The 20386-nt window shown below is 41.0% G+C and overlaps 1 protein-coding gene across 1 annotated transcript in view; it reads right to left on the reverse strand.

The window, feature by feature from the left end:
- Window positions 1-722: 722 nt before the first annotated feature.
- Window positions 723-20386, reverse strand: part of SYNPO2 (synaptopodin 2) — a 75812-nt gene continuing 56148 nt past the window's right edge. The window contains exons 4-5 of the mRNA XM_050320603.1: window positions 17604-19789; window positions 723-5379 (exon numbers count right to left, since the gene is read on the reverse strand). Coding sequence (XP_050176560.1) covers window positions 4813-5379; window positions 17604-19789 — 2753 coding nt within the window. The 3' untranslated portion in view covers window positions 723-4812. The remainder of the gene's footprint in view (window positions 5380-17603; window positions 19790-20386) is intronic.

A 20386-nucleotide genomic window follows, 5' to 3' on the forward strand; every position in this document is an offset into this window, starting at 1 on the left:
TCTGTTAATTAGCCATTACCTTTCTTTATCCAGACAGAAAGCCCCACAACTTGGTGTGCATGCTCACAAACACTCCCGACGTCATTTTGCTTTGAGTATAAAATACTTGAGTCCTTCTTTTAGTTCTGAAAACGTGTGAACAAACACCAAACCTTTCAGAGCACATTGAGTGCTGCTTCTGACTCAGCAGCAACACAGAGCTTCTTTTTGAAACCCAGCAATATATCCAGTGAACAAATGTTCAGTTTGAGGAAAACCAGATACTGGCCTGGAAACACCAGCCTGTCTTTCTGGACTGAAAATATTAAACTGTGAATTTGGCTTAAGTTGGCTTTTTTTGTGATGCATTTAAGAACTGCCCAAAGAAGAAAGAAAAGATAGCCGTGAAAAGAATAGTACTGAGTCTCTTGTAACCTTGTAAATAAATCCCTTGTAGAGCAAAGCTCTTAAAATGCTATTGTGGAGCTTTTTCGGTTCCCCCAAGTTTTACATGCATCAGTCATTTTTCCTGCTCTGGGGACAAAATCCTGCTTGCTTTACAAATGCAAAAACTGCTTTGTGATTTGTTTCCTGTCACTAGTGAAAATCTGATCTGACTTTCCACAGATAGATTGTATGTACTGCCCTTATTTCCTCACCAGCTATTCACCCAAATAGCCTGAATAGTGTAAAGACAATTTATTCACAATATTTATTTCTTTTGTGAACAGTATATTTCAACTGAGAATAAACAGTAAGAGAATATAGCAATGGACAAACCCACAGGAACTAAACAGAGGTTTAGGTGCATGTAAGGTAGAGAAGTAACAATAGTAAATAGATATTAGTTGCAGTTTTTAGGGTATTACTTAACCTGGGTGGATTGTGCTTCACTGTGTTTCCTTTCTCTGCTTAGTCAGTGTGGAAATGAAATTCCACTGAATTTGATAAGTTGCCTTTTGACCTGATGCTGATTTAAGCTTCTAGAGGCTCATACCAGCACGAGGTCACTGACAGGCAAAGTCAGTGAGTCTAAAAATGGTGCAGAAAAAAAGAGATTAGGCTTTACTTGGGTTCAGATTATTTAAACAAACAGACAAGAATTTAGGGAGAACAAAATTGTGTTTCTCATCTGATTGGTCAAATCACTTTATTATATGATACAATTTACATCTCTGGCATGCAGGCTCAAGTAAAGTGTCCTTTGCAGTGAGCAAAAGTCTTTAGAAGTGAAAAGTCTTTTATAAAGATAACACAGTCTTTGCTACTAGGCAGAAATGCAACGTGAGTAGATATTTGGTGTTAAAGCAAACCAAAATGAAAACAAAGTATGAACAAGAGTTGTGAACATCATCACCTAACATAACTAAAGAAACTAAATTTTCAGTTATATTGTGTTTTCAAATGCTCTGCATGTTATTAACAGGGACACCTCTGAGGGTGAACACAAAGCCAGCATCAAGAGAACTTTTTCCTCACGTTTACTGAGCAGGTCTGTGCATTCAAAAACAAATGTAAGAAATGCTTGCATTAACATATTCAGAACTCAGGCACAACAGTCACAACTATTTGATAGAAAGACGCTTGGCTAGTGAAGAAATGGGGTGAAGAACAGAAAGTGAAAAATGCTGTGGGACCCTTCATAAAACTCTGATGCATTAATATTTCATTTACTGGTCCGGGCCTGCTGCTTCCTTTGAAATCAGTCCATGGTCCCAGTCTGGATTTAGCCTGATTTCCTTCTAAACAATGCTGTGTGACCTGTCTGCATGCCTGTCTGTATGTCTGTCCTCCCTCTAAGAAATCCAGAAATGTTTATTAATTTCATTTCTGTGGGGCAGAGGAATAGATCTCCAAGACAATCCATCGCCCAGAGACTTTGTAAAAATAGACAGCTGGGTGGAGGCCAGATCCACTTACCAGTGTTGCTATTGAGGGAAATGCTGCAGTGTGAACTCACTCCCTGTTAGATAGGAGAGAATCCACATGGGAAAGGGAGCTGGCAAATCCTCAGCAGGAGGGGAAAAAAAAATCTGTAGTAGATCATGTTAAACACTGGAGTTAATCTATGATTTAGCTACGAGAGGGACATGGAACTCAATGTCAGGAATTCTCCCATTCACAGAATTACTCAGTGATAAGTTCCTTCTTGTGAATAGAAGAAAATGATAAGTCTGCACTTTGTTTTTCTTGGGAGATTGACAGAAAGGCAGTGATTCTGTCTGACACTCTTTGCTTATGTTTGTTGCATATTTTGGGTGCAGAATTAAGGCATCATCCTAGAGTATGTTTTCCCATATTGCCGTGTGGTCACAGCATTAAAGCCTTTTTAATATCAGCTCATATCATAACTTTTTCTTGCAACATCGAAGTTTTAAAATACTTTCATCAAGTTTTAATTGCATGTACCTTAAAACACAAGTAAAGCACAAGTTTCCTTCTGGTAGAAATTAGAATTCACAGCACTAGTTTCAATGTGAATTTAAAAGTCAGGTATCTGATTCTGAGAATTAAAATAACGGTGATAATGGTAATAATATGCCTTTCTGCATACTCATAATCTGGTTTCCTGTTTAATGATGTAAAGGAAACGGTTCAGAACAGAAACCTGGATGCAGGGAACCATTTTTTTGTGGTAATAGGGACCACAGTTCAGCAAAATCTGTCAGCAGTACAGACTTCCCAGAATGTAGGCCTGCTGGGAAACACACATGTAGTTATGGATTAGCCAAGACCTGCAATTATGAATTTCACTGAATTGAAATTTGAATCATAATTTCACTGCCATTAAGTGAAAACTTAACATGTTCTTCTAGGGAGATAAGCCAAAGATAAGCCCTCGAGGCTAATGGGTCTTTCACAGTCCCACTGGTTTTAGTAGGAATATTCCCAGTTGTGATAAAAGGGACTCTGCAGAGAAACATTTAGTTTTGCCTGTGTGGCAGGCAAATTTACTCTGATTTTCTGCATGTATGACCCTGAGGTACAAAGCTCATTTCAGCTCTGTTCATGTAATTTTTCTAAATTATCTTTTTTTTTTTCCCCAAATCTGTATTTTGTGACATCTGTGAGGTGCTCCAGCAATGTAATCATGGTCTAAAGGATACAACTCTCGTGTCTACATTTCCTGCTTGGCCAGAAGGATCAGTTGATTTCAGGGAGACTTCTGTTTGACTAGAGAAATACTGCCAATTGAAACTCATTAGGGGTATATTTTTCATGTAATTATTTGCTTTTATGGGAAATTCCAACTCCACTGAACTTGGATTCAATTTGCCTTTTTCCTTCCTACCAATTATGTTTTATAATTGCTAAAAGGGAAAAATCTTTGCAGATGGGAATGTTTTGTAATATGCTTTTTCTTACTGCATGTATGTTTTAGTTCTTTCTGATCTAATCACTTCACTCACAGTTGACAACCTTACTTAAACTAAGGATAGTTAACTGTGCTTCTGCAGTAATTGTAGTTGACTGTGCTTGACAGATCCTTGAAGAATTCCCCACAAACAAGGAGGACTGAGAGCACTTCGCAAAACTTGGGGTGTCCATTTAATGCTTTAACAACATCTAAACTACCCAAATAAGCTTGAATACATATATTTTTAGCCAAGTATTTCTATTGTTTAAATGAGCTGTAAATGCAAGGTATTTATCACCAGCATAAATTATTCACCATCTCTTCAGGCCCATCGAGATCATTTAAGTATAACCAACCATCCAAATATTTGCTATTGGTACCAGACTCATACCACGTAACACCTGTCAGAAACCCTCTCTCACGTACCATTTTCTACAGAGAGCAGGTATTGCCCTTGATGAACAACCAATCTCTGTCTTTCAAATACAACTCAAAAGCTTTCTAAACACTGAGCTACTCAGTTCCTACAAGGAACTGCCCAGCCAGTCCCGTGAGCAGGCACTGCAGCAGTAAATGCTCAGCAATTGGTGCATTTCACAGAGAAATAAAGGCTGTTCAGCCTCTCACCTGTTGGATAATTTATTACAAAATTAACTTGCAGTCCAGTTTAAATACATTCCTCAGCTATTTTGTTGTTCAAGTATCATGGTACTGACCTCTACTCACAACCCCTTCCTTCCTTCCTGGTGCTTTCAGAGCCTGTGATTAATTGCAATATGTAAAACTGCATCGAAACTGTCCTGGAATCCATCTGAAATGGGTGACTGTGTAAGATTTCCTGTATCTGCATGCTGTGGCTGATTCAGATACCATGACCACAGATGTATTTTAGCTGTTGCCACAGTAAAAATATCCACTGATCTACTTTCTTAGCTCATTATAAAAACACAGTAAAGAAAACATATGGCAAATAAGGCAGTGCTCCGAAGTATTCCACTTCCATTGGAACTTCTTCAAAGCTGGCTATATTTAGTACCTTGGAACTCATGTCAACCATACCCAGAAAACCTACAAGATCCTGTAAAATACTTTTTGCCTTTAAAATGCCCTTATTTTACATTTTTTTTCTTCACATTAACTCAACTTGTACTGTCACTTGTACTGTCACTTTCTACATCCTTTCTAGATTTTCGCATCGAGCACATGGATTGCCCCACTTTCATCCCCTCCCCTTCACCCCAAGAAATGTGTATTTTTGCCCTTTTGACAAACAGAACAATCCTAGGTGTAAAACTGAGTCTATTCTAGAGGCTTCAGGCCCTGCAGTCACGTGAAAACTGTGCTCCTTTCAATTCTACCTCCTCACTTCTTTAGTTCAGAGATCGTCAGGCCAGCAAGAAACCTTCCTTCTCCAACTCAGATCTTAAGGCTTGTAGAGCTGGAAGAAGGCAAAACGCAGCAGGCCCTTCAGCTGCTCATGTTGGACGTCTCCATCCCCTTGGCTGTGGGTTGTAGTTTGAATCAGCTGTTGACAGGCAATAGTCAGACCTGGAATCCACGGACATTATGTCGGGATCTGTTCGGGAGCGCTGGCTGCAGTAAGGATACTGCAGCTGGGAGCCAGCCTGGGAGGGAGCACCGAGGGCAGACAGGGAGCTTTTTTGGGGTGGCACGACACCCGACTGCTTCCCCCCCAGCAAGGCTGCGCTACCACCTGGGGCTGGAGGCTCGTAAGAAACCTTTTGTTTCCATTCCTCTGGTGGCTCAGGAAGCGTTTTCCTGCGGGCAGCCGATACCACGTTAGCAGCAATGGATTCCTGCATGTTTTGGGGGCCGAAAGCTTCATCCACCAGGCCGAGGGGAGATCGTGCTGCTGCTTCCCAGGGAGTCAGTCTTTTGCCAGGCTTGTCAGCTGCTGTGTCTGGCTTGCTGAAGTAATCAGGGGCAGGCTGGAATATAAGAGGAGAAGTAGGAGACATGGCTCGAGGGATGAATGAAGAAGGTCTCCCAGGAAGTGATAACGAGCGGCCGCTGCTTCTTCCCTGGGAAAACAAAATGCCAGGTACAGTTACAGTTAATAACCAGCAAGAAAGGAAGCCCCTTGTCTTCACTCCCAAACTGGAACAACAGCCCCTGGAAGCTCATGGCATCCCAGCAGTCCCTTTTTAGGTCTGTGGGTATTTTTGAAATCTTTCATTTACTGCAAAGACAGGAGGTATTAAAAAGGAGGCAGAGAAAGAAACAGGAACAAAGAGTAAATTGGATTTTTGAGGAAAGTAAACAGGCTTTTACTGAGGAGGCACAATGACATTCGCAACTGTGCAGCTTTCCCACTACTTAGCTACTGTGCCTTGCTCTGAAAAGACCATTCTTAATGCAAAAGGAAGTCGTGTTGTGACAGTTCTGTGTGTGTTTACAAGATTCTTTCTAACATTAGGCACAGCCTAATTTATTTGATAACAAGATCTGTCTAGGACATCTGTCCAAGAACATGTCTTTGGCATTCTCCTTTTAAGAAAGGGTTTTCTTACTCAAAAATTATTAACTTATCCTAGTTTTCACTTTTCAGGGCACAAAACCGAACACAAACAATTAAAGACATTAATGCAACCAGTCACTAAATACCCTTACATGGCACTACTTTTGGCTTCTTTAAAAGGCAGTGCCGTCAGAATTTCAGTACATTCCGACCCACTTATAGGAGCAATCCATTCATATTTGACAAATCCTAATCTTCTTAGTAATGCAGCACTTTGAAACAGAAACTGTGTTCGTGAGAAGGTTCTGCTGCAGCAGGCACTTGGCAGCACATGAAGCAGGTACAGCCTTTCCCAAGCCAGATGTGGTACACAGACAAATGACATTGGTCTTTGAGTCTCTATACATGTGGCTCCTGAACTCATCGATTTACACTCATTGATTCACGGTGTGAGGTTTAAATGCCTTTAATTCTGAAATCTGCTGTGAAATTCCAGGCTCTTTTGCCAGAGGCTTTGCTAGAATTTCATCCAAACAACGTTGGTCTGTGTTAATTTTTGCTGATCAGCCTCCAAAACTTAAAATACTGTGAGCATGAACTAGATACCAGTAGGTAGTATCTAGTGTGGTGACACAGAGCTTATATTACTGAGACTTTCAACAAGTTTCACAACTAATGCTTTATAACAAGACTATCCTTTCACCTCTTAACTATGACCTGCTATTCCCAGCTTGCATTTCCAGAGGGGAAAACCCCTACCATTGTTAATCCTACCCCCACGTACTTAGGGCAGACTTTCATGTTAGAAATTAATCTGATAACCTGAACCGCAAGAAATTAAGTGGTAATTAAGAAAATTAAGAAACTGAGAAGATAAGGTTGTACAGAGGGATAAAACTGTTGGTCAAACAGGTCCACCTGGTTACGTCTACCTGTGTGAGCTCCTATCAGGAGGGTTTTGTATGCTGAGTAGGCAGAATAGTTCCCCTTTATTTAATGGAAATTCCAGTTCCAAGCCCTGTGAGTACTTTTGGGAGTAGAGTTGTAGAGGGAAATGATCCTGTTGAAAGAAGTGTTGCTTAAAATACCTGGTTTTTCAAGACAGTTAGATGAAGGTACTGTTTAGTCTGTCATGTTCAGACTCTGGGGTTCATTGAGTTGTAGAAGTATCCTTTAGTCATAACCATTGTTAATAAAGCAGGAATTAAGTTCCTTTGACAGTTTAATCATAGTATGATGGTTTATCAAGAGTATTTCATATTTTTCTGACAAAATGGTTCGTTATACTGTGTTATTAAGGTAGAAGGCCTGTTTTGGTATTCCCAGACCAGTCAGATTCTCCTTTCTGACTTCGTAGTTTGTATTTAGACACATTTCTGATAACGAACTGGTTTTAAATTTTAAAACCTCAAAACGTGAAATTGCACATCTGTTTTCTCTAGATTTGGTAAAGTAAGGATTAATCTCTCCTTCCACAGAGTGAGGACTGAACAGTTTGTGGTTTTAACTGACAGAGTTTTGGATTGTAAGGGGACAAAACCTGGGAGGGCAAACAGCATTCCAGATGATTAACTTGGGAAGAGGCTGAACTATATGGGAAGAAGATTTTTGAAGGAAGAAGCTGTTGATAAAAGAAACTGGCTGAATTCTCTACAGTTCCCAAAGACAAAAAAAGTGGTAACTGTGGTAAAGGTGGGCAGAAGAGGGTTTGGAGACTCCTGAGATCCAAGAATGTAAAAATATATACAGCTGAAGTGAGCCTCAGTCATTTTGAATTACATTCTTCCTCCAATAAATAGCAGCTCTCATCTTGTACATTTTCACCAGTTCAGAGAAGGGGAAAAATTTTTATATTAATTTTATTTTTATTACATCTAGGACAGTTAAATATCAGTTTTGACCTGAAACTATTCTACTAAGTTTTGTGGGGTAGCTGCAGCTTGAGGCAGTCATAACCCTTTGGGTTCAGGGGAATATTTTTCTGATTTTCCTGTCAGTTTTACAGAAAATTATTGAATTTCTTCCTCATCCGTAGAAGAAACCTAGGAAATGCATCAGTTCTGTGCCACGGTGCCTCAGTGTTTACCTAAAGGAGGAGGAATCGAGTTTCTAGGCTTACTGCTTGCTTAGATTGCTGTGGGAGTATCTGTTGTAATAAAAGCAATCCAGCAGCCTCCTGCACAGCAGATTTTTGTCATTGCACAGGGACATACTTTTCCAAGAATTTTATTGAGTTAAAAAAATTAAGTATTTCTATCTAACCCAACTTTATTCTGAAACTAGCAGATCTTTGTCTTCAGAATATGCAGCATCACACATTTTTTCATACTCTGTGGTGAATAGGTTTTAAGCACTTGTAGAAAAGCGTGGTTTTGCTAAAATATATCTGAAATGCAGGAACTGTGAGATGCTTGGTATTGCCTTGCTTTCATCCCAGTTAATTTTTATTAGTCATAGCATGTTCCTAGACTGAAAGTCTAGCTCTGGACATTTCAAAATTCAAAACAGGTCTATATTTGGTATTTATACACCAATCTCTGTCACTGCTTTGGTGTTCAGCCCCTTCAAGCCAACAAACACACACTTTGGAATTAAAGCCACTTTTAGTCGCTAGAATTGCTCATTAATTTACTGGACAGCAGCAGCCAGACATGGCAATACCTTCTATTATTTTCCCTTTATAGTTCATTCTTGGAGATACATCTTTTGACAAATATGTACTAAAAAGAATGCACAAACCCCAGACCAGAAATGACAGAGTAGGAAACATGAAGTGCTAACAGAGAATAATTACTCTGCCCTCTCTCTCCCTTAAGCTACAAGAAGATCATAAAAGAGGGGTAGAGATTTTCCATTCTTCTTCTCAGGAATCAAGGGAGAAGGGAAAGAAGAGTGAAACACTACCAGAATTATTACTGTATCACATCTTGTCTTCCTGTGCTCTTGTTGTAAACCAGTTATTAGAGTATTGAAGTATTACACAGCAAAACCAAACCAGGACCCTATGCAGTGGTTAATTTGTTATTTTCCATTGCCTGAATGTTTTCAGAAAGACCTTTTCTACAATATTTCTTGAAGGGAAAGTGATTCCTAGATGTCAGGAAGAGGAGAGGCCACTCAGAGCTGTCCTTTGCAATCCTAGAATCCTGACAGCTGCTGCCTGCCTCGGGTGTCTGTGCAAACAGGTTAAACTGGAGCTTTAGGTTAATGTTGGTTTTAACAATGCAAACTAGTTATAAACTGGCCAATGAAGTGAACATTTACTGCACTGCAGGCATCCTTGATATTTATAGGCTGTGCATTAATATAAACTAGAATTCATGCAACATTACTTCTAAAAGTAACTGTTTCCATATGTAAGCAAATGAATGTAAAAAGAGTACTAATTAAAAGTGTGTGCAGGTATAGATCTAGTTAATGTAGTGAGTGTGATTGTGTACCTCTGATTCAATAATTTCTACATAATAGTCCAGAAAAATGGGTCATTTGGGACTTGGACCTATTTCCATTTTCTTGCTAACTGTGAAAAGCTGAAAGTCAGAAGAGTAATACTTAGGTTCGTAAAACAGAGCAAATTATAAAGGCAGGAGTCAGAAAGATATTTGTCCTTTTACAGAACAAACAGGAATGCAAAATTCTACTTGGTGAAGTGATTTCACAGCAACTGCTTTTTTTTTTTTTTAATCCCATATCAAAGCACGTTCAAATCTGAGTTAACAATAGAGCCTGAACTAATGTTTACACAGAAAGGGGACAAAGGAGGAGGAAGTCGATAAAACAATTGTTTTATCTCAAAAAATGACTCCGCCTTTATAAAATGTCCAGAGTGATGCATTTCTCCTTTGGGCTTGTAAAGGTTCCTGCAGTTAGAGACCAAACCCCTGAGCCAAGGGTAGGACTAAATAAGTAATACTCAATTTTTATGCCTTTTAACTCTTTCCTTCTTCCTATTTTTTTTTAAAACATCAAACAGGCACTTAAGATTTTTAAACTGACCTGGGTATAGAAGGGAGACATATTGTTAATCTTATTACAGCTTTTTTCATTCCAAGCCATTTACAATTTAAACTTCATTAATGAAAAAATAATTTCTCTCTGGAATGCTGCCAGCTCTGCAGTAAATGCTACAGCTTGTTTTACAATACAAATACCAAAAGTATTGAAATAAAGTGGAAAGATCATATTTATTTGAAACTCTAGAAATAATTTATAACAGACCAAAGTGGGAATGCAGCATTTTGGCTAATAGGGATACCAATGGAAGGCAGGGAATCATTAGAATCACTTAGTTCATGCCTGATCCTGACTTCCTAAAAGCTGTTTTGTCAGGAATTGCTTCCAAAATATTTGTAGGGAGTTTTAGGACTGGAACCTAATTTATTCAAACTTCAGATTGTTTATAAATGTGGTATCATTTCAGGTGAGAATGACTATTGCCAATGTGTGATAAATTACTCAAGTTGCTCACCTTGCACCTATGTAAATGAAAGAAAATCAGTGCTTTTCGTTGCCATTTAATCTTTATCTTTATGCAGCTGTCAATACAATACTTCTATGTCTCTAGGAAGCAAATAGCTGAAACTTTTTCTTAGATTTCCTTGGAATAGGCAGTTTATTTGTGGCAAGGAAGAATATTTGCTGCCACCTTCTGGGGTTTATATTGCACAGCTGCGAGTGCAAAGTTGGTCCTATTTTCTGACCTTGCTCCCTTGGGAAGTGGCTTTAGAACTGGTTTGACACTAATCCTTGTCCCTGAAGTGGATCTGCCCCATCTGGAGCCATTTCAGGGCATCATTTAGGAAGCACTAGGATTCTCTAGCACGGGACTATCTGGTGCAAAAAGTGCTTTCCCTGGTTGGATTTCATAGATATTTTGGCCACACAAACGCCCAGGGAGGTTGGATTAAGCTGACACAGGCAGCATGAATTCCAAGTGCTCTGTTTTGCCATCCAAACAGTGGTGTTTAATATTGTTTTCATATCGCTGTATATACACAGTGCCAGGTGCTTGATTCAGCACTGCTCCTGTAGTAGTATCAGGGCCATCAAGTTTCTCCACCAAAACACCTCTCAGAAAGTGATACCAGCATGAGAAAAGTTTATCATTTTGTCTATCTGGAATGCTCCCAGCTGCTCAGCAGGGTACAGGGCAGGTGTAGAGTTACATCACCATTATTAAAAACATACATTGCTGCCTCTCACTTGTTTAATCTTTTGATTTTTTTAATACAATGCCATCATGTATTTTTTTTTCCTCATTAGTCACATCTCAGGACTTTCTGACATTAGCCAAACAAACAGCAAGAAAGTATTTGGAAACCTCTTCTGAAGAAACTTGCAGTCTGGTTTGGTTCATAAAAGACAGTCAGGTAGCATGGCAGAAATATCTGTACATACTAGAACTGTTAACTAAAGAAAATGAAACTTCAGGCAGATTTTGATTCACCTGCTTAGAATTCCACTTCTGAGTTATAAGCCTGGTAGGGGAAAATTCCCAAGACTCTTGGTAGAAAACTAAGTGTACCCAGATTCCCATGCCTTGCTTTTGTTCACAGTGTAAAGCTGTGTACAAACAACCTGCACAGTCAGGCTCTAAGAAGTAGCATTCTCACATATTAAAGAAAAAAATCACTAGCAATTATTGAGGTTCCTTGGGGAAAAAAACCAAACTTTCTTTTAAAAAAATGAAAATACTTGTCCGTAGCTTGTAATTGTTTGGGAACCTTTGCTTCTAATAGAAATGTGCTGAATTCTTTGCTTTGCAATCAGTTAAAGCTCATACTAAAATCAGCAAGTGTGGTGCTTCATGTCACCCTCCTGTGACTGGGAGCGTATTTTACTTCTGTTTTTTTAATTGATTTCTGTATTTTACCATTCCTCCTTCTCTTCTCTTCATTATGCGTTTCTTGAGGCAGTGACAATCTGTTGTTTCAGATCTAGATGGGAACATCAAGGGAAACACTCTACCTGTTCGACAGTTCAGTCTTGACACCTATTCAGAAATGACCTGCTTATTTTCCTAGCAGCTTATCTTTTAGTTGCCTGGGATTGCAAGGGGGCTTTCTGGTTTCAGATTTGTCTTCCAGACATTTGAAAGAGTCGAGGATTCTTGTTTGAAAACACTTCATGTTGTTCCATTAAGCACCCCACACAGGAAGCCTTTGCCCAGCTACTCAATCTGGAAGTTCAGGAAGTTGTTTTTCTCAGCCTAAGGGAATGTCCAGTTACTGTAACACAGCAGCACAGTGCACGTTTCACAGGCACTGCAGTTAAGAACAGTTTGTCAAGATCATTACAAACAGGGCTAGATCCTTTGAGAGAGGATAACAAGACACTTGATTAACATTGAAAGAAAAAGTCTTTGCCTGCCTTGCTTGAGGAAGCAAATGTTAAACCCATGGGAATATCATCATATGGTTGGTCGTGGCTTGTAAGGGAAAAATTTTTTTAGAGTTTCTTCTAACAATATTTTGTGGAGCTTCAGGATTTTTCCTACTTTTTAAATCCTTTGATAAAAGCCTAAAGTGCTTCCTTTAGTAAGCAACCAGCCTGAAAAGCACTTTTCAAGCGTAACTCCTGAGTGATTCCAACTCCTTCCTCATGCAATCAATCACGTGCAAAGGTAATTTTGCTATAAAGGAAGACCAGTCATTGTCCTGGGTCCTGAGAAGTTGTGATGGTGGCGCCCCGTGGGCTGCCATGAAATTACCACGCTCACTTGTTTTCCCAAGGAATCTGCAAGCAGGGAGTTCATTCAGAGCTGCTGAATCCACAGGTTTTTGAAGGCCTTATCAAGTTTCTTCCTTGTGCAACATTTCTGTTTCAAGCTGAATAGAGTCCTCAGAAACCAGCATTGTGCCAAGCTGTGGAATTAAGATTTGCACTTGCCATGCCGAACCACCAAAGCGACCAGCGGGATCCCGGGAGTTTGGCTTCGGGTAAGGAAACTTGGGTCATGGAAAAAGGCAAGACTGGAAGAGTGAACCTTTTTAGAACCAAATGTTTTGGAATCTTAAAGCTACCAAATCTGGAAAAGGACCCTGGAAAAAAGAGAGGAGAAAGGTTTTGCAGACTGTTAGTTGCTGTCATCTCCCTGGTATTTCCCTGCCTCGCAGTGGACAGGGGATTCCCCACAGAGATGCTGCTGCTGTGGGATGGTCAGGCTGGTCCTTTGTGGAGGTGTCATCCTGGGTACTTGGTAAGCACTGCTCCTCCCAGATCACATCACCTGGTGTGAAGTTCTTTTAATAATTGCTCATAATCTTTTATCAAAGGTCAACAAAACCCAAAACATTTCAGTGAAAGTCTGGAAATAGCCATCTCTGTGGAGAATAAGTGAACTCTTCTTGCTGGTTGGCCTTTTACCTTCAGAATTTTGTGATCCTCTGACAGGTATTTTATCCTGTGCAGTCCCTGCAGGTTTTTTTGTGGGGTTTTCTCCCCACAGCTTGCCTCCCTCTAATCCTAGTAGCATTTTCTCTCAAAATTACTGCTCTGCCACCAAGCCCTAATTTTTCTATCTGAGTCACACAACAGCTCCTCACCTCCTAATGTTTTTGGAGCCTGCTGATACCTCAGCCTCTTATTATTTCTTTATTTCAAATACAAGTTTGTGTAATTCTGAACTTTCATTTAAAACAACAGGCTGCCCAAAAGAAAGCAAACTCATTGCCACACTGCTGCTGTGGTGACAGCAAAACAAGTCACTGCAGTTCCTAGGGCTGATTTTGTGTCCTGACTCTTGCACGTCTCACAGAAAATAAGATTGGGTATGCAAAATAAAATAAAACTAAACTAGGTATACTTGTAAGAGATTATGAAGTTTACTCTGTAAATGTTCCTACAAAACAAAAAAAAAGTCCTTGAAATCTCTTTGTGGTGTTCCATAGTATTTTATCTTCTGCTGAGCAGGGACATGGTAAGAGTAGTTACCCTAGAGAAGAGGGAAGAAATTAAGCAGTTCTTTGTCCAGGAACTGAAATTTTTGTCCCTTATTTTTGCAATAGAAATTTTAGCTTTTTGTTCTAAAGGCACTCATCTCCAAACCAAAACTTTTCTCTTCAGGTTTCTGTAACAAGAGGTTTGTAAGTGAATCAGAAATTACAAGTTGTGTAAACCCTTGACTGCTGTAGCTGTTTTCATGGCAAGGCTTTCTAGAACATGAGATCCATTGTAGTGATGCAGTATAATACTTCCAGTATGTGATGTAATTAAATGTGCTAAAAGCAACATGAAACATTTCAGTTCCTCTTGTAATGTGAACATACTGGGAGTATTGTCATTAGTGGGGGCTTAAAATTCCCTGTTAAATACGCTTACATAGTAAACATGACCATTGAATCTTGGTAGCTTTGTCATATTTTATGAAATAGTTGTAATAGCTTTTTCAGAAAACCATTCCCAAAAGCTCACTGCCCTCTCCAAGTGAAATTTCCCTTGGCTCCTCAACACAAACCCTTCATTTCCTTGACATTCCAGCTACGTTTGACATCATCCTTAGCTTTTCATCTGGACCCATGACAACGAACAGCTCGACTCTCCTCTAAACATCTGCTCCACCACAGATTACATCTTGGACAAACCTGTTACTTCAAGTAGACCAATCTTCTGAAACATTAATAAGAATTGAAGACTTACCTGATTAGTAAAAAGAATCCTGAAGCCCAGTTGGATCCAAGCACTGTGCGTGTAGAATGATGTGTATATGTTAAATTGAATTCACAGTTGGGCTTTGATTGGGACTTTCAAAAGATCTTAACTGACTTAAGAGCACCTGTGTCACTGGGGCTTTGTTTTTAACTCTTGCTGGAGCTTTAAAAGTCCTTCTGCTGTTGCTATAGGCCATATGAAATACTTATATTTCAATAGCAGCAAAAAATGTGTGATGGAAAATTCACATTTTCGGCATAGACACACCTCCTTTTCTTTTGGATAAAGTAAAGAGAGGTTAGGCCACAGAAATGGACTTTCTTTCTGCAAACACACATAGGTGTGTTTAGGTGATTCCATAAGGGAATCATCTTTAGGTTATTCCCTAAGGGAACTTCTGGGTTGTGCTGAAAACGAAAGAAATAGCAAAACAATTTTAAAGATGACAATTGATGAATTTCTCTCTGCCAGCTGGATTTAAGGCAGATAACTCAGGAAACTGAAATGTTCTGTTTCACTCCATAACTCTTCCCTAGCTCCTGTTAACTTCCGTTTTTCTGATGTCCTTTGCATGAGAATATTTCCCAACTTTACCTCTTGTTTGTTCTGGTGAGAATTAGAAGAGTAATGCTTATTATTTCTCACGTGGAAAGTAGCCTGTCCTACAGACCTGTGTTTGCTAGAAGTAAGATTAATTTTGGTAAATTCCCAGGTTTCACGTGGGATACTTGGAAGTACAAAACTGTTATGGATCCCCTCATGAGGAAATACTCTTGTGGTGATGGGGTGAACAAGTCCATAAGTGTGATCATAAATTACAAGATGTCCTTCACAGGAAGACACTGTAAACAAAAGCATGTAAGGCAACAGGAGGGTGATTGGATTTCTGTGTCTCTCTCTCTAGGAGCACTACTTACCTTTGGGAGAGTATCTTTATCCCAAGTACATACTGGTATCTTAAATGTCTTCCTGAAATAATGTATGTAACTTCAGACTGAACTTTGAAAGAGGGGGAAAAAAGGAGGAATGGGAGGGAGGAAGTTTCATACTAACAGGCTAGCATAGAAAATAGAATTCCCCCCAAGATATACTGTCAGCCTGTACAGGTAAGTGAAACCAAAAAATAGCAGCCAAACCAAAGGAAAAAACCAGCAAACAGGCAGAGAGGAAAGGGACAAGTTTAATGATAGAAGAAAAATACAGATGTTGGAAGTGGAAAACAGATAGAAGGGAGATCTCCAAAGGATTAAAATATTGCTACTTCCTAATTCCAAGTAAATGCAGTATAAATATTTCCTGAGTTTTCCAAACTATTTTTTCTCCCCCAAAAAAATTCCCGTAATTCTCCTGAATTTTAAGAGAGAGATGGATCACTTGGTCATTTTCTTCTAATGCAGTCAGCATCCCAATCCAAAATTGAAAGGGGAGAGTGTAATTTTGGAGGTCCAAAAATCAAAGGAGTGATTTTTATCAGCTTGATTAGGCTTTGATTTCCGCCTGCTTTCTGCATCACAACCAAATGCGTTCTTCTCAACTTTCATTGCAGTTTGAGTTACCATCATGGGACCAAGCTAAGGAGATTTTGTTCATACTTAGGAATGTTTTCTTCATCAAGATAGATAGTTGTACAACCCCCCCTTATGATATAAAAGGTCCATAGTAGGTCTCTAACTAGCTGAATGAGAGTTTAAACAAATATAGCAACAGATTCTGCCACCTTTATTCGCAGAGTGATGCTTTAATCTTTAGCTTCACACTTGGGATGGATTTGGATCCCCTTAGTTGTGTGAGAGAGCACCTTGTTTCAGCCCTAGCACCCCTGATGGTACCAGGACTGCTTTCACTGAAAGACATGCTAAACTACTCCAACATAGCTCCTTGACTTCAGCAAGGCTCTGTGTTTGGTTTGAAGACCATAATCTCTTAAGAACTTCCTACAGTAGCAGTATTTCAATCCTTAGTCCCCAGTACAGCAAGTAAAAGGTGAAGGAATAAGACCAGAGCAAAAAGATTTGAAGTGGGAAGAAGCACTGTAGAGCCCCAAGTGAAAATAATAAAATGTGTACGAGAGACCAGTAGGAAGACGTGGTCATAATTATGATTTACTGTTAATTACTACTCTGGGTGCAAGAATCAGTGCTCTTGACTATTAGGTAGCCCTTCATTCAAAATCACTGTGCTTTCCCAAGAAACTGGTGCATTACACTGCAACTGCAGAACCCAGCTCCCCTCTCTGACTGCTCCAGAATTCGGATTTACACACTCCTCTCTTACTTGCTGGGTTCTAGGCAAACTCTGGCTAAAAATATGCCTGCACCTGGGATGTCAAATTTCCCCCAAAATGGGAAACCTCTAACAATTTGTCCAGCTGTCTTTCCACCTCTTTTAGTCTTCAGAACACTCCAGCATCTCTGATAAGCATGTTCTCTGTGAAATCACAGAGGCAATTCATGATTTTTTGGATCACAGCTGATCCACGTAGCTTAAAAGCTAAGCCCCTGGCTGATCAATCAGATCCCTGTGGAAGGACCTTTGAGCCAGGACAGATCCTGAGTGAATTCCGTGGCTCTCTGTGCAGGCTAAAGGTCTCTCCAGTTGTATTCTGCTAGTGATCAGTCAGAGTCTAATACTGTGTCTATTTTAGGCTATGTTAATAACACATATTACTATTAGTTAATAAGGCACTTCTTTTTAAAAAAAACCACAACCACCAAAGTCCTCAAATCCCTAGATCATTAGAACACAGTTGGGGAGAGGGACAGAAAGAAAGCACTTCTCTATTAATTTGACATACCAGGAATATTGCTTACTGTTGTTTCTGTTGTGATCCTAAAGCAAAAACCTAGTGTCCTGCTCACTTCAGGCATCTCTTCGTTTCAGAATGTTTGTCTATAAAGCACCTGATAATACGCATAAATGTGCTAAAATTTATGTCTCTTTTGATTCCTTAAAAAAGTTCAGTGATTTTTTGGACCCAGATTTGAGGTGATACATCTGACATTGTTAGGTGAGCTAAGGAATAACACCACTGGCACCGTTTGTGTGCCAGGTGAGCACTGCAAACTAGTGGCTGCAAGCAACACGGACACTAAGTTTGAGCTCTAGGCTTTACTCTGCAATAACTGATGGCTTCCACACCTGTGCAGTGACTCCAGCTTTCTTGGCTGAAAATTTTGGCCTCGGAGCAGTAAACAAAGAGGGGGTGGTGGTTTCTGGCTTAGAAAATGCAGAGTAGCCTGTAGGTGAATATGATTCATTTACTGGGAGAGAGGCATTGGACTGGAACGGAGGTTGGGAGCCGTAGGCTGGCACGGAGTACACTGAAGATGGCCGGGCCCTGGTGGGAGAGCCAGCACCGGGTGGGAGGAAGGTAGGCAAAGGTAGAGCTTGCTTGGAAGGGGACAGCTTCGATGTCTGCTTCATGGCAAGGCTTTCCTTAGGAGGTTGGAAAGTAAATAAAGATGGATCGAGTTGATAAGGTTGATGTTTCATAATATCCAAAGCATTGAGACCTTTCTTAGGTTTTCTTTTCGTGTTTTTGGTGGCAGCAGCAGACTTAGAGGAAGCCTTGGAAGCAGCAGGAGGGTAAGATGGGCAGTGGATGGGATTGTAGGCAACAGGTGGAGGTGCTCGGACGTTGGATGAGTATTTCCAGGAAGCTGGCAAAGACGGAGTCGGAGATGAGGCTCGTGCCATGTTTGCCTGCACAGTCTCTGAATCCACCACGTACTTCTCCATCCGGGAGTGCCTCCTGGCAAACAGCTGTGCTCCTTTGCCGCTCATGGCCGGTGGCATCTCAAAGGGTGGCTTCGTTTCCCCAGCGCTTGGCGTGACTGGCGTTGGCTTTGGGGCATAGCTGGGACTTGCCAGGCTCGCCTGGGGCCCTTTGAAAGGACCGGCTAAGTTGAGAGTGCTTGGGGGATGGGTGGGAGAATGAGGATACTGGGGAGATTTCGGTGGTGCAGGATATGCTGCCTGAGGTGAGGCTGGTGCTGGGAAAGAGGGAGCCTTGTTAGGAGCCGCGGCTGAAGGTGACCAAACCGGTGAAACTGGAGCACCGGCGGAAGGAGAGACCTTGAGTGAAGGTTTTGGAGCAACGGGAGGAGGGGCCTTTTGTTTAGATGCTTGAGTCTGCATGAAGTTGCAAGCTTCTGCTCCCAAACTGAGGTAGTCTTCTTCAGGTCCTGACTCAAAACCAGCTCCAGCACCCTTTTTGCCCTCTGAGTTGTGTACGAGGGACAACAGGGCGGGATTAGGACTTACTTTGGGTGCATCTTTGAAGTTGAACATGGGTTTTGAAGTGCTTCTTCTCTTGGCCTCTTGCAGTATGCCAGTTCTTTTGGCTGGCACGGCAATCCTCTCATCCCTGGATGCTATGTGTTCCGTGGGCTCCGGGGGTGCCCACAGGCTTGGGGCAGCCTTGCTGGCCACAGGAGCTGAGACAGGTCTGTAGAAAGCCTCGGCTGGTGGGCTGACAGAGCAGTAGGGAGGCGGTGCTGCTGCATCTGAAAGAGGACTAGTGACATTTCTGACAGGTGAAAACGGTGCAGCTGCTCGGTTTTGAACCCCAGAAGGGAAGGGTTTAGCTGTTATATTCAAAGATGGTGCTCTGGGGGCTCCAGAGGGCTGAAAAGGGAGGCTTGTGCCTGGTGCTAAGCCAAAGCCGTTTTGTTGCACCGTTTTGCTGTGGTTCTGGCTCACGTCTGTGTAGCTTTTGCTCACGCAGGTCTGCTGTCTCGATGTTTCCTCCTCCTTTGATTGATAGACTGAAGAGCTTACTTTCTGGAAGTTCTCTGTCACCGTGATTTCCCTGTGTTCCTCTGTCTGCACTGTGCTGGCCTTCATCTCCTCTTGCTCCGCTGTAATCTGATCCATCCTCTGCCGTCTCTTGGCAAACATGAGGGCCCCTTTCCCGGTGCTGTCTGCGAGCGTCTGCATCTCCTCTCCGCTCTTTGTCTTCTTCTCAACCTCCAGTAGACCACTGTCCCAGTCAAAGGTCACGATCTTACCGTCCTTGTCAATGTCAGAGAAGAAATCCTCATCTATTTCTGACTCGCTGGTGGCAAGCAAACTCACTTCGAAGGTGTTTTCTTTGTCCCCCTCTTCACCTTCGCCCTCCTCGCCCTCGTCCTCGTCCCGTTCTAACTCCCCCGTGCCGTAGCTCACTAAAGTGTATTTCCTCGCCCTTTGGCGGCGCTTCTTGAACATCAACACCCCCTTGGAATTGGGGTTGGGAGCTGCTGTCAGCAGCAGTGCAATGCTTTTACATTTAGATTTGGCTTCCTTGACCTGCTTCTCCGACAGGCTCTCACTTCGTCGGAGCCCTGTGGAAAGAATCAAAGTAAACATTTATTTTCAAGCATCCCACACAATTAATTACAAGGGGGCTAACAGCTGCATTTATCTACACTGAAAGTTATCCACCCTCCTCTTTTCCCATAGCAAAACATTTATTTTCTTTTGTATGGAAAGCTCATTACACTTCAACTTTTCTCCCAGTATCAGCTGTGTTGTAAATTCCATCCCCAGCATTCCTTAGAGTCACACCCATGCAAGTTCAAAGGCTTCATCACTTTCTTTGGGACTCTCTTAGTTCAACAGGAACATTGCATGTGTCTTTATTTCTAACATTCTTAATTTTTATTCCCCCAAGAAATCTCAGCAGCAACAGGCAAGTGATATTTTCTTGCTTATCCAGTTTCTGGTCTGGTATTTACTGAGTGTTTGACCACAATTCCTGGGCTTCCATCAGCCATTCCCAGCAAGCCAGACTGTTTAATATCTGAGATCGAATGAAACCGAGCATGTTCTGTCAGACAGTGGTGGCAGCTTCTGCCATTTAGATGTTTATTTTACTCTTATAAATTACAAAATATGTATAGTTGCTATAGGATGCTTCTATGTATTAGGTATTTAAAAGT

This window comes from Myiozetetes cayanensis, unplaced genomic scaffold, assembly GCF_022539395.1.
Source record: "Myiozetetes cayanensis isolate MyiCay16 unplaced genomic scaffold, myiCay2020 scf24, whole genome shotgun sequence".
Classification (NCBI taxonomy): Eukaryota; Metazoa; Chordata; class Aves; order Passeriformes; family Tyrannidae; genus Myiozetetes; species Myiozetetes cayanensis.